Genomic DNA, 13,312 nt, shown 5'->3' with positions numbered 1-13,312 from the left:
CTCAGCCATCTTCAAACTTATTAAGTATAGGGCTATTTCTTCTCACATAACATGTATAAATACCCCCAAAGAACTTGTGTTCCGAAGAACAGACTTTCAGGAACATTTGTCTGGGCAATATTTATCTTCCTCATTCTACCTGGCCTTCTGAGGGATGAATCATAAGTGTCTATGTGTGTGTATAAAATGGTTGACTGGGGCGAAGGTTGGGCTTGTATCTAAATCAAGCTATCTGAAAAGAGAAATTCAAATAAGTAGATTAAAAAAGGAAAACAAAGGCCCATCCACACAGGAAACTCCAAATAATTTAGTCAGTGTTTATTGTGTAGATACTGTCAGGCATTAAGTGCTTTATAATTATGAAAATATTCAATCCTTAAAGCGATCCCATGAGGTAACTACCCCTATCATTCACGTATAACAGAGAAAGAAAGCTGAGGCTGAGAGAGAGTAAGGACTTTACCCCAACTAAGCCTAACCTTTACCCTCCCAGCAAGTGGACAACTGCAATTTGAGTTCAAGCTGGCTGGTCCTAGAATCAGTCCTCTTAACTGGCCAAGAGACAAACCAAAGAGAGCCGCCACATTTCCCCAGAGTGAAGACACAGTCTTGCATTCTTGGCTCCCGGGGAACTCCCAGAGAGAAGCCATCTCACCTGGATTCACATGGCCCCTCTGCATTTTCCAACTAAGCCACTTTGGAATGTAACCTAAGCTTTCTCTGCTTCAGGTTATTTTCACACGTAAAATGTAAAAAAAAAAGAAAAAAGTATATACTTTATGAGGAGGCTGTGAGAAGTGCTCAACATATGTCCATTCTTGTTCAAAGATAGTCATACAAGCCTTCCCCTACTGACCCTAGTGTGTCCTCTACTCTGTCAGAGGAAGACCATGTCATCTTCTACACTGTGGTCTTTCAGATATTTAAAGATAGATAACGTGACACTCTTCTTCCAGGCTGAATATTGCTGTTTTTTTAAAACTGTCTTCCAGACTATGACTTTTAGAATGCTTCCCCCTTAATAAATTTTAAACAACTCCTATGCCAATGTGTGGTATTTTGATTTTTCTCTCCTGAACAGACCATAAAAAAGTTTTCCTTTTACTCATAGTCCTTAAAGGGTTGAAGTTTATTTCTTAAGAGATGAAACTGTCAGTATTACTATAAATAAAACATTAAAGTAGAATTTTATTTTGAAAAGTTTGCTTTCCTTTTTAATCTATTTTCATTCCTACAATAAATACTTTAAAATGTAAGTTAATGAATCTTAAGATGGGCCAGTTACAGGGTCATGTTGGGCATTAACTGAATGAATGATTGCACATTTTTCTTCTCTGTCCTCTTAATAAGAACTGAATCTTTTCTGATACAAGAAGATATTCTAAAGAGGACTTGACCAGATGTCCTCTAAATTCCCTCCTAATCCTCAGATTTTGTGATTTGAGGCTTCTGCAATTTTTTTCAAAGTATATACATATTGAAGTCCTCACTCCATGCACTTTATTTAGAGGAAATTTCATTTGTAACTATAGTATGTAAATTATATATACATGTTTTTATATATATCTCCCCTCCATTTCCTTCTTCTAAAGAATTGCTTCTTTATAGGCTGATTAGATTGGTTTTACGGTTTATCTACACATGTTGCTTAATTTTCCCATTTGACACATTAATCCCCTCTTTATCTTGTCAGATAACCCTTTGGTTATTTCTATCAAGTATTAACAATGTTTCCATTTAATAGAAATCCAGGGCAGCAACCTCCCCTATCCCAGAAGATCAGGAAGAATTCTTGACAAAGCAGCAAGGCCTTTAGATCTTTTAGCAGAAATAAACGCAGAGGTCCAGCTCAGTCCCTTTGATGACATGGACACAGTCTCGGACACAGAGAAAAGAAAAGCTTTGTGTATATAGCCCTGTGATCAAAGTGATATTCAGCTACATATGGACCTCCCTCAGAAGTGTTCATAGACAGTAAAGTACTGAGATTTTTGTAAACAAAGTAGGACATGGGGGATCAAACATTAGTCTATCTTCTCATGGTCGCAGACCCACTCAATTTAAAATCTAACAATATCTAGATTTGTATGTCTCTCCATCTTTAGTCACTAGCTACTCCCATCTTTCTTACAGGAAGTGTTTCTTGGTAAAGAATTTAGGACTAATTAGGGGAGAAATATAAGCAATTATATTTCTTATTAAACTCTTAGTAATTAAAGTTGAACTTTATAAGTCAAATACTCAAACATCATGTCAATCATATCACAGATACCAAGATACACAAATAAGTCACATATACCCAACTACCAAGGCAGGCAATGCTATTTTTGCCTCACTTTGTGTTTAATATTATTGAAGGCTCTACTATGCCTTAAAAGCACAGAAATTTCTTAAATATACATTAATTATCTGGAGGAATAAATATACTCCAAATGCTTATCATCAGAATTTTGGAAAAAGAGATATAATTTCTCTCTTCAGCATTTTAAAAATTGGTACCTAAATAATTTCATTTTGATGTAGTAACCTTAGTCTTCTTCACTGAGCTTTTGAAATGGAAAAAATTTAAGTTTCAAATATAATAAAGACTTAAGCACACATTCAAATTGAAACTGGCAATTTATTTCCTATCACACTTTGCTGGCCAAAAGGAGCTGAAGGATTTTTTTCCTTCTTATTTTCTTGACATAACTATTGTCAGATTCTTTTTCAAAAGAAAAATATAACAGAATTATGGTTAAGAAGACTAATTCTATCTGAATGGTATTAATCACAGCCCAGTTAAAATAACACTTAATATAGACTCCAATAGATGATGCTGTCAACTTTTAAATGTTAGCATTTCTCATATGTATCATTTCTGGATGGCCTAGACACATTTTTTCCCTCAACATAACTTCATTTTTCTTCTCTAGTGTTTTCTTGACTTAAAATAATGGCTTAAGGCAGATCACATGAGATTTAGTGGTTCTGTACTATTTTTAAAATTTTGGGCAAAGTAGGCTGGTTGATAATGTAGTTCATTAAAATGAGCTGGGTTTTCATGGCCCTGGCTTGTCCAACAGATTGAGAAATCTAGGTTCCTCTGGTAGCCAAACAGTAAAGTCTATTCTTCCACCAGCTCATTGCAGTGGCTGATGTCCAGCAAACAGTACTGTGAATACTACTGTCAGGAGAAATTTGCATTTAATAGTGTTGTTATAGGTGAAGTGTTTCCTTGAATAAAAATCCTATTTATTATTTAGAGGGAACACGGAATTTCAAATTGTAGGAAAGATTTTAAAATTTTCTATGATCACTTCCTTTCAATTTCTTCTTCTTATAGTCATGCATGCTCTGTGATCTAAATTTCTTACATTTATTGAAAAGCCGAGAAAAAAATCCAAGAAGATAAAAACAAGCACAAAGTAAACAAACAGGCAATGTTGCCATTATATTTTCTCCTGGACGGCTCCACAAATATTTTTTGTTTCTGTTTCAACACTGCAGAACAATACACTCATGGCTCAATGGTGAAACAACACACAGGTGAGTGACAAAACATGGAAATCAGGAAAGGAATATAAATGTGAGTCAAAATTTAAAACCCTAGTGATACAACAGCTTTCTTCCTTATTTACTTAGTTAATGTTCATTCCATATAAATTCATATTTTGATTCCAGGGGGCCATGCACCATTAGCCCTGATCAAAAAGACCACTATTTGTAGAGGGTAAAATTGAGCCTGTTGCCAGTACCTACTGGTGTCAAACTCACAAATGTCATCTGGATTCAAGGACTATGGAAATAGAAAAGTATAGAAACAGGATATGCTTTTTAGAGGTTTCTTAAGCTGGGAAGTAGAAAAATAGGTGTTTTCCTTTGGGGCTTTTTGTAAATTTCTGAGAGCACTTTTCCACATTCCTCAGTCTTTCAGGGAGTGGTAGGCTTTGGTAGTCCGGCTGTTGACAAAATCTGTCTTCTTAAACTGAGCCTTTGGAATAAACAAACAGAAATGTGAAAGGTAACTATTTATGCACAAGACAATGTAGGTTTTAGTAACTTATCAACAGGGTCAAATCAAGTGGGACATTATTACTTGGCTCTTTTTAGCATTCTTACCTTCTTGTAGGCATTATGGAGCTCTGCATGGGTCCACAAAGAATACAGGAGAACAGAAGCAGCTTTACTTGCTTTGTTGGAGGCATAGCTGAAAATAAGAAAAGGACATTTTTCCGTGATCAGTGAGAATGTGTGAGGCTTCTGGATGCTGCCCCTGGATGTTCTGTAAATCTTCTTTAATTGCTGTTGCTCAGGAGCCATCCATTAAGTCAGGCCACTCACTATGACAGGAGGTTAGGATGGAGAGCTTTAGGAGGCAGGAGCCATGTGGGTGCTTTTGTTTTTTTCAAATCTTTTTAAACCACTAGCAAAGTGCTAACAAATAAATAGTTATTAAGCAAATTCCTGATATTCATAAGGTATATATTCTTAAAAGTTTTATAAATCCTTGAATTTATAGAATAAAATTTATATGTCTTTATATTTTATATTTTTAGAAAATAAATGTCTATAATGCATATTTATAGAGACAAACACATGAAAGTATGACTGAAAAATATGTATAACTTAGTGACTCCATGAATATAGGAATTATGTATTTTTTTCAAATTAATAAATTCTTACTGGAGCATTTAAAATAGTTTAAAAATTTATGCTTTTTTGTATAGCAAATGGAAAATGTGTTCCTATTATGAATCCGAGTCACCACTGATTTTGACACTGTCCTTACTTTTTTTTTGGCCACGCTGCACAGCAGGTGGGAATTCTAGTTCTGTGACCAGGGAACAAACCCATGCTCCCTGCATTGAAAGTGTGGAGTCTTAACCACTGGACAGCCAGGGATGTCCTCTTACTTTTTTTTATTTTAACTTTATTATTATTATTACATGTTCTTAGTTTTTGATGTTCTTTAAAATTCATCTCAAACTTCTAGTTTCTGGCTAAAGATCACTACTTTCATAGATTTTTTTCTCTTCCATCACTTGAATTAGCACATGACTGTATTTTCTTCTTTGAACAAAGAAACAAAAGATTTTATTTTTCCTATCATAGGAATTTGTAAGTATGCAACCAAGAATAGAGAATGCAAAGATGTATGAAGAAGCCCATGCTGGGCTCATTCAATAGCTAGCTACCAGCATAATAGGGATGGTAAGTCAAATCAGCACTTCACAGATTCTTTAGTATCTCAGGGGATTTTGAGAGTGACTTGCTAATAACTGAAGTATTAAGACAACCATGAAAGCTATGGATCTCTAATATTTACTATTGAAAGTTCTTAAACTGCAAAGGTGTTATAAAGTCTGTTTGTAAGTTGATTGCTTGGCACTTGGAACTCATTTACTCAAAGAGGAAATGTAATTGATGATTGATTGGTTATCAGGCTAGTCTATAAATTATGGGTTAGCTATGCAACACTCTAGCAAGAAAGCATACCCAATGGTAGGGTGTCCTTGTTGGTTTTTTTCCTGAGACAGAACTTTCCAAATGGATACTCAGTACAACAAAGAAGTAACAGAACAGCACACCCCATAACTGGCTAAGCTACAAGAAATTTCCAAAAGTGATGGTATATTCCCATGTGCTTATTATTATGTCTGAACACTCATATTAAAAAAAGTCATCTACTGTCGATGGGGATTTGGTTAGAAGTTTAGATGACTATTTCCACAAAGGAAAGTCAAAGATGACTTTCTACAAAGGCAGAGAAACTGCTACATGGGAACAGGTAAATATTTCCTGCTTTTGGGAAACTGACATTCTAACTGTGCTCTTTTTAATCGTGGGGCTCTGAATGTAGTCCCCCTTCCCTGTGAACTTTGCCAGAGGGAAATCACAGAGCACAAGGGGCTAAATTGGGTGGAGCTGTGGGAGAAGGGATGTGCTTATTCTAGGATACCACAGATCCCTACGCTAGCCCCTGTGCAGCCAAGCACATGTCTGTCTACTACAAGTCAAAAGCCCATTTGCTTGGCAACTCATTAGAAGTACGAGTCTTGACTATAATAACACTGGTTTTCTTTTATGGTTACTTATAAAACTAACTTTATTTAACAAGTCAAACAAGTCAGAATTGTATAAAGAGAAAAAATAATAATCTTCATACCTCCGTGGAATCCCACCACTCTAAATTAACTAACAGTAATAATTAGTTACATTCTTCTTCATCTTTTAAGAATGGAGAATATTTAAAGACATAGAAACAAGGATGTGAGATGACTTACATGCATTAAACTTTCTACTTTCAAAAGAGAGTAAGAGGTGGAAGAGATGTGATAAAGAAAACTGAGGAAGCAAGAGCTTCTTGTTATGCTACCTCCTACTTCTCCTGGGGTGACCCTGGTTTCACATAGTTAAGTGAGGATAAGGGCATTCCTTGTCCATAGGACTCCAATTTGCCTACATTCTTCTTTCTTAAATCACAGCTGTGGCTCTGGGAAACAATTCATTAGGTCAATAAAATGCTGGAATGCATGACTCAGATAACTTATGAAGTTTGACTATTTCTGGATATTTCAGTAGAGAATGAGCAACTATTTGGCTTAGAGGATTCAGGTTTTCACTTACCTGATCACCAAGGACTGGGCCACATGATCTGGCCCAGCTTTACAACCTTAATTTTTTGGCCATGGTACTCAAAGACTGAGCATTCAGTACATTATTTATATACAGGCTTGGTGGTGGGAAGAGGGGAGACACCGCCAGGCAGTGCTAGAGGACTTACGTGTCTCCTGCGCTTATGGTCATAATTTTCTGCAGGCCCCCAGTGTTTAGAAGATCCCGTGCATTCTGGTAACTATTTTGGATTATATTGTTCAATGTGTAACAGGCAGAGGCTGTAGTTTCAATGAGAAGATCAGTACTTGGGACTGTGTCAGGAATTATGGAAACTAAATCAGGTAGAGTTTCTTTGGCTACAAATGTAAGAAAAAAGAACATTTGATTAAAAAGATTGTTTCTTAACCTTAGGAGCTCAATAACATTTAAGAAGAAACATTTGGTTAACAAACATATGAAAGGATGCAACCATTTTAATATTCAAATTACCAAAAAAAATTTTTTTTAAAGATATTCTGTGCTCAGTGCACTGGAAATCTTTCCAGAAAGAAATCTGACAGAAATATCAAATTTTTTTTTTTTAATGTTCACATTTTTTGATTCAGTATTTTCACTTTTGAGAATTCATCCTGAAGATATCACTTTAAAGCAGAGATCTTTATTCTAGTGTTATATAAAACGAAAAATTTACAAAGTCTAAACATCCCAGTAATATGACTATGATTAATTAAAACATATCTTCAAAGAATCTCATGTATCCCAAAACATATCTATGAAGCATGTATAATGACAAGAAAATATTTGTTAATATTTAATGTGCAAATAACTGATATACTTAAAGGAAAACTCATACAGAAGAAACCTGAGAAGAAATACACTAAAATACTAATAGGATTTATTTTTCTACAATACTGATGGTGATCTCAAAATATTCTTAAAAAATTATCTGTACTGCTCAAAGTTTTCTTAATGTGAAAATAACACCATTATTTAAAAAAAGATAAGACTATTTAAAATTTATTTTTTTACCACATATGTAAGATCCTGGCTACAGTGTTTTCATTTCACTTTTTCTATTGTAATGAGAGGTTTTCTTTTTTCTCCACCTCTAACTACTTTGGACTCCCCTTGAAAGACAGCATGCTTTTATTGCTTTTGTTGTTTCTCACAGCTCTTTAATACAGTGCTGTGTTTATCATGGTTGTACAAATACTTGTGCCTAACTTCATTGTTTCTTCATTTGAGTTTACGTGGCACCTTGAACTGTACTTCTCTCTCTGATACACGCATGCATGCTCAGTCATATCTGACTCTTTGTGACCCCATAACTGTAACACAACAAGCTCCTCTGTCCATGGAAACTTTCAGGAAAGAATACTGGTGCTGTGTGTGCTTAGTTGCTTGTCATATCTGACTCTTTGTGACCCACTGGACTTGGAGCCTGCCAGGGTTCCTATGTCCATTGGATTTTTCAGGCAAGAACAATTATTGGAGTGGGTTGTCACTTCCTACTCCAGAGGATCTTCCTTGTATCTCTTGCACTGGCAGGCAGTTCTTTACTGTGCCACTTGGTAATCCCTCTCTCTAATACCAGACTGTAATTAGTTACATGCTTGTCTGAATTCTAAACGGAGCCATGAGTTCCTTGAGAATAATTATTGTATTTATTTCTGGATTTCAACATCAATCACTATGCCTAAAAGAGAAAGTCAATAAAAGGAAATGAACTGTATGTTTTCCTTTGATAATACCTGGAACTGATTGACAGGAAAAACATACCTTCTGCTCAAAGGCCTGAACACTTCCTTTTTCACTGTTGTCTAAGCATCACAGTGTAGTGTTGGAGCTCAGAGTTGAGTCTCTGAAGCTACACTTTTAAAATCTTAGTCCCGTCTCTGCCACTTCATGGCTGTGTGGTCTGGGTAAGCCACATTTTCCCAATATGTAAAATATATATAAAAATGGGATAATAACAGTATTTACTTCACAGGACCGTTTTGAGGGATTAAATGAGTTACTATGTGTGAACTGTGTCACAGTTCCCTGCACACAGTAAGTTCTCCATAGATGTGAGCTATTACCAGAAGGCTTCCTCCTTTTAGAAAGGTAAAACAGAATGAAAAGCCTTGAGAACCTGAATTTTCCTTTTGCTGAAATTAGGTTGACAGCATGAAAGCAAGGGTGAGACAATGACATCAGAAAATGTCTAACTGATCTCTCTGCAGGATGCAGCTATGGCTGGCTGAGACCAGGCTGCCCACACTGAGACGGAGCCCTGCTGAGAGAGTTTTACTTCTGCCTCTGTGTGACCAACGAGAACGTCCAGTTCTACAGGTCAATTTTATGGCTGAAACTTTGGCTTATGTTTGAGGAGGAGTGAGAATTAGAGAAATTAGAGTCTTTAACATTTTATATCTTGTTTTTCTTAGAAAAGTAGACAAAGTGAAATATTACAATATAGTAAAGGGTCATTCTGTCTTTATACATACACACACACACACACACACACACACACACACACACACACCCCTGTGGACCTGAGTAAATACATTCACTTTGAGATAGTTAAAATTAGATCTTCAACAGTGAAATATAAAATTAGGGCCCTATCATGATACTGGAGGGTCAATAGCTCAATGTCGTATTGTTGAGGAGATTTTATTTAATGCTGGTGCTTTCACATACATTAGGTTGTCTGATCCCTGGAAAAACACTATTCATAGTGACTACTGATTTTACTCAGCTTAGGGCAGTTAAACGACTATCGAAGGTGACATGTGGCAAAGCAGCATTGGAAGACACAGATCAGTGTCTTCTGCATGAGACCTGTTATTCTGTCGCCAAGCTAAGCTGCCTATCTTCAAGTTTTTAAGAAAGTATAATTTCAAGTTGATTTTTGTAAATCAAAGTAAAATGTGATGACTTCATTCCAAGTCAACACATGGAAAGTTTTACTTGGCCTACAAATCTCAAGAAAAACAAAAAGCTTATCTTTCAAACTGATTTTCGTTTCTTCCTGGCTATTAATACTCTAAATCAAGACAGGTTATTTTACTCAAATTTACATATTTGACATAATGCCAATATGGAATTAAAAAATTTCATTTATCTTACTGAAGCCTCTTCTCATGATTGCCCATAAAACTTAGAGAGGTTTATCAGTGAAATCACCTTACGTAACTTGTAGGACTACAGCTCTATTGTCCTAACAGCTGGAGGACCGTGGAATCTGAGACAATAGCATTTCTGCCCTGAAGGCACAGGCTCAGTGTGTAGAGCACAGTTCTTCTCATCAGCTGTGTTCTAAAGATGGAGTCAATAGTTCATTTGAGAGAGAAGAAAAAGAAAAGGATAATACACCTGATTGAAGTACAGCACAAAAGTCCATAAAAGACGATGAGGAGAACACTTTCACAATTTTCAGACACTGCCTTTGGCAAAGTTTCTTTTAGATTTCAGTGAAAAATTTTCAGGCTCTCTACATTTATAATGGGCACAAAACCATTGTATGAAACCTCCTGTTCAATGTTGTGCTGTTGGTTGTCTTGAAAATGACATTATTAAAACACAACCACACTGTGTGAGTCTGTGTGTAGATTTCAAAGTAATCTAATTCATTAAAAAAAAAATACTGGAATTTCCGAAAAATTGAATTTTAAGTAGTCTGAAATGACTAAATTATGGAACATTAGGAAGCATGATTAATTTTAGCATTATCATCCTACTATCTCATTTTACAGCTTTTGACTTAATTCACAAACATTTACATATTCAGATATAAAGAAAATGAATAAAAAATTGTGTTATTTGAAAGGATAACATGTTATCATTTTTGTCAATAATATGGGCTTACAAAAAAGGGAACAAATGTGTTTTATCGTATTTATTCTAAAACCTATGCCAAATCTGGTATATTCAGTGATTCACTCTTTCTGTGATTATCTGTCCATCCATTTTTTCTAGTATAACAATGGCCAAGCTTCTTAAGTGAACAACCACTATGTGTGTGTGTGTGTGTTTGTTTATTTAATGTTTTAGAAGGGTGGTGCTTAAGCAGATTACACAGAACATTCTGAAAGACATGGTTTAAAAAAGATGTCATTGGATGGCATAGTTGAGGGCCAAGAAATATCATATATATTACCTATTTTGTTTATTTTTAGTATGGTTCAAAATTTCTCTTCAGTAGTAATTGGAACAAAAATGAAGCTGGATACTAAGAAAAATGATATTTGAAACCAGTGTGAAAGTCTACTCTTGATGTCTAGGTACACGAAACCCAGTTCTATTTATCACATTTTGCTTTTCATTCACACTTTCAACTTATCATCGTAAAAAGAATGGGATAAGGACAATGTTTTTGTTTTAGTGCATTTGTATTTTCAATACAGATACATTACATCTAGAGACTTATACTCACTTACCAATTTCATTCTGCAGAGAAAGATTCCGAGACAAATTCCTCAGCAGAGAGACGGCAGTCTTTCTCACACTTGGATCACCGACATGCAGCATCTTTCGTGTGTGCTGAAGGCCATTTTCCTTCTGGACAACTGTCTGAGCTACTGATGTTGGCATCTGTTTTGTGAGACATGCCCTATAAATACTACTGTATTTCATTTCAGGGTAAAATTTCTAAGTTTCTGTAGATTACTAGAGATTGTAATATATAAGATGTCTATATAATATAAGATGTAAATATGTTTAAAAAGCTAGCTTCAAATTCTTATTAAGTTTTCAATTACTGGATAAAGACAGTTTATTCAGTATTTTAAAATAAAGATATTGGATTTGGTTAGTTACAATGTTTTTTGCATCAGTTTAGCTCAGACAGTAAAGTGTCTGCCTACAATACGGGAGACCTGGGTTTGATCCCTGGTTTGGGAAGATCCCCTGGAGAAGGAAATGGCAACCCACTCCAGTATTCATGCCTGGAAAATCCCATGGACCGAGGAGCCTGGTGGGCTACAGCCCATGGGGTTGCAAAGAGTCGGACACGACTGAGCGACTTCACTTCACTTCACTTCACTTCATAAATAAAATGGGTCTGTCTTTCCCTTTCCTTTCTTTTTCTTCACATTCTGCTTTTTACTCACATTTTCAGTTCATTGTTATGAAAAGAAAAGAATGTTTTAGGATGAAATTTACACTAATGTCATAAAATTTACTAAGTTTTTTTCCCTATGTGTGTAATACAAAAATACTCTCAACTTTGTGGCTCTGGTAGGACTTAGCTATATAGCCAACTGAACTGAGAAAAATTTTACAGGGAGATGTCTTTGATTACTATTTAAATGTATTTACTGGCTGTTGGCTTATTTATCTTTTCTGTTTCTCTAGTTTAAACTTTGGCATTTTACATATTTTAAAAACATTCTTTTCTAAAAAGCCAGTTTATTCTGAAAGATATATTGGACTTTAAAAGGAGTACATGGCTAGTCAGATTACTTGTAACTCTATGCTCTGTATGGGAGGCTGCATGTGCAAGTTTCTTGTTTCAGGTCTAAGTCCACCAGAAGCAAATCTTACTTGGAATAAAGTTGGTCACCTACTTTCACAGGTCTGAGTACCAAGTAGGCCCTACCTGGCATCAGCAAACCCCCAACAATACTGAGGCCTTAACTTGTGCCTGCAACTTTATGTATTTTTATTTGAAGCTAATATTAGGTCACTGTGCCAAAAATCCATACATTCTTAACCATTCTTGAGGGTGTCTATCTCCTGTTTATCTTACCTAACACTGCTTGCTTCCCCTACCTCCTCCAGACTGTTCCCCTTATATTCTCCACTATACCTTCCAGAGAAGGAGTTAATATGGGAGCCAGGATAGGTTTCAGGGAGGGAACAGGAGGTCCTTAAAATTATTTTTGTGTTTATAATAATCTTTCTCAAGGAAAGAATCTCTCATTTTTATTAGGTACTCAAAATATCCATGAGTATCTCATGGAAGTTTAATAGCCACTATTTTGCAATGTTTATTCCAAAGTTATGCTTTGTCTTTCACTAATTTGCAAAACAGTCCATTAGATTCTTTTCTCTTCTCTGAGAAAAATCCTTCTGTAGGATTCTGTAAAAGTCCTCCTCCTTGAAGATGGAGGTATTCATCTCTCTTCCTAATGGTCCATCTAAGTAACTACATCTTTCCTCATAGGCAAAAGCTCTGCTCTTCTGAGTCACTGCCATTGAGCCCTATCACTCTCACAGCATTTTCTTTGTCATCTCAAGTTCTAGTATATAAAAATGATTATGGAAACACGAATTCTGATTCATTGAAGGAAATGGGAGAGGCTGATGTGGAATAGCCTTTAGAATTTGCTCATTAAGGAAAATAAGCAATGAGATTTACCAAATAGAGATTTCATATTCCAGTTTTAGGGAATTTGTGAAAATGACTGCTATAACTGTTTACACATAGCAATTTTAGTTCATATTGTCCTGATTACTAATGAGGCTGAGCATCTTAACAAATGTTTAATGGCCATTTCTATATTATGTTTTGTGAAATGCCTGTTTAAATCTCTTGTTCATTTTCAATTTGGTTGTCTATCCTTTCATTGTTAAAATGATGAGTTTTTAAAAAAATATTTCCTAGATACCAACCTTTACTACTTATATATGTTACCGAAATCTTTTCCTCCTCCGTGCTTTGCCTTTTTACCGTCTTTTGCTAGCATCAGTTCCGCCCAGTCACTCAGTTGTGTCCTACTCTTTT

General features: G+C 35.5%; 1 protein-coding gene across 1 annotated transcript in view; it reads right to left on the bottom strand.

Moving 5' to 3' along the window:
* Nucleotides 1-3,904: 3,904 nt before the first annotated feature.
* PKP2 (plakophilin 2) overlaps nt 3,905-13,312 on the bottom strand; it is a 90,180-nt gene continuing 80,772 nt past the window's right edge. Inside the window, exons 10-13 of the mRNA XM_052640432.1 lie at nt 11,025-11,178; nt 6,767-6,956; nt 4,102-4,189; nt 3,905-3,973 (exon numbers count right to left, since the gene is read on the bottom strand). Of these exons, the coding sequence (XP_052496392.1) occupies nt 3,905-3,973; nt 4,102-4,189; nt 6,767-6,956; nt 11,025-11,178 (501 nt within the window). The remainder of the gene's footprint in view (nt 3,974-4,101; nt 4,190-6,766; nt 6,957-11,024; nt 11,179-13,312) is intronic.

Source organism: Budorcas taxicolor, chromosome 5 (genome assembly GCF_023091745.1).
Source record: "Budorcas taxicolor isolate Tak-1 chromosome 5, Takin1.1, whole genome shotgun sequence".
NCBI lineage: Eukaryota > Metazoa > Chordata > Mammalia > Artiodactyla > Bovidae > Budorcas > Budorcas taxicolor.
Note: the sequence above shows the minus strand (reverse complement) of the source record. Positions and strands in the feature narration are given on the sequence as shown.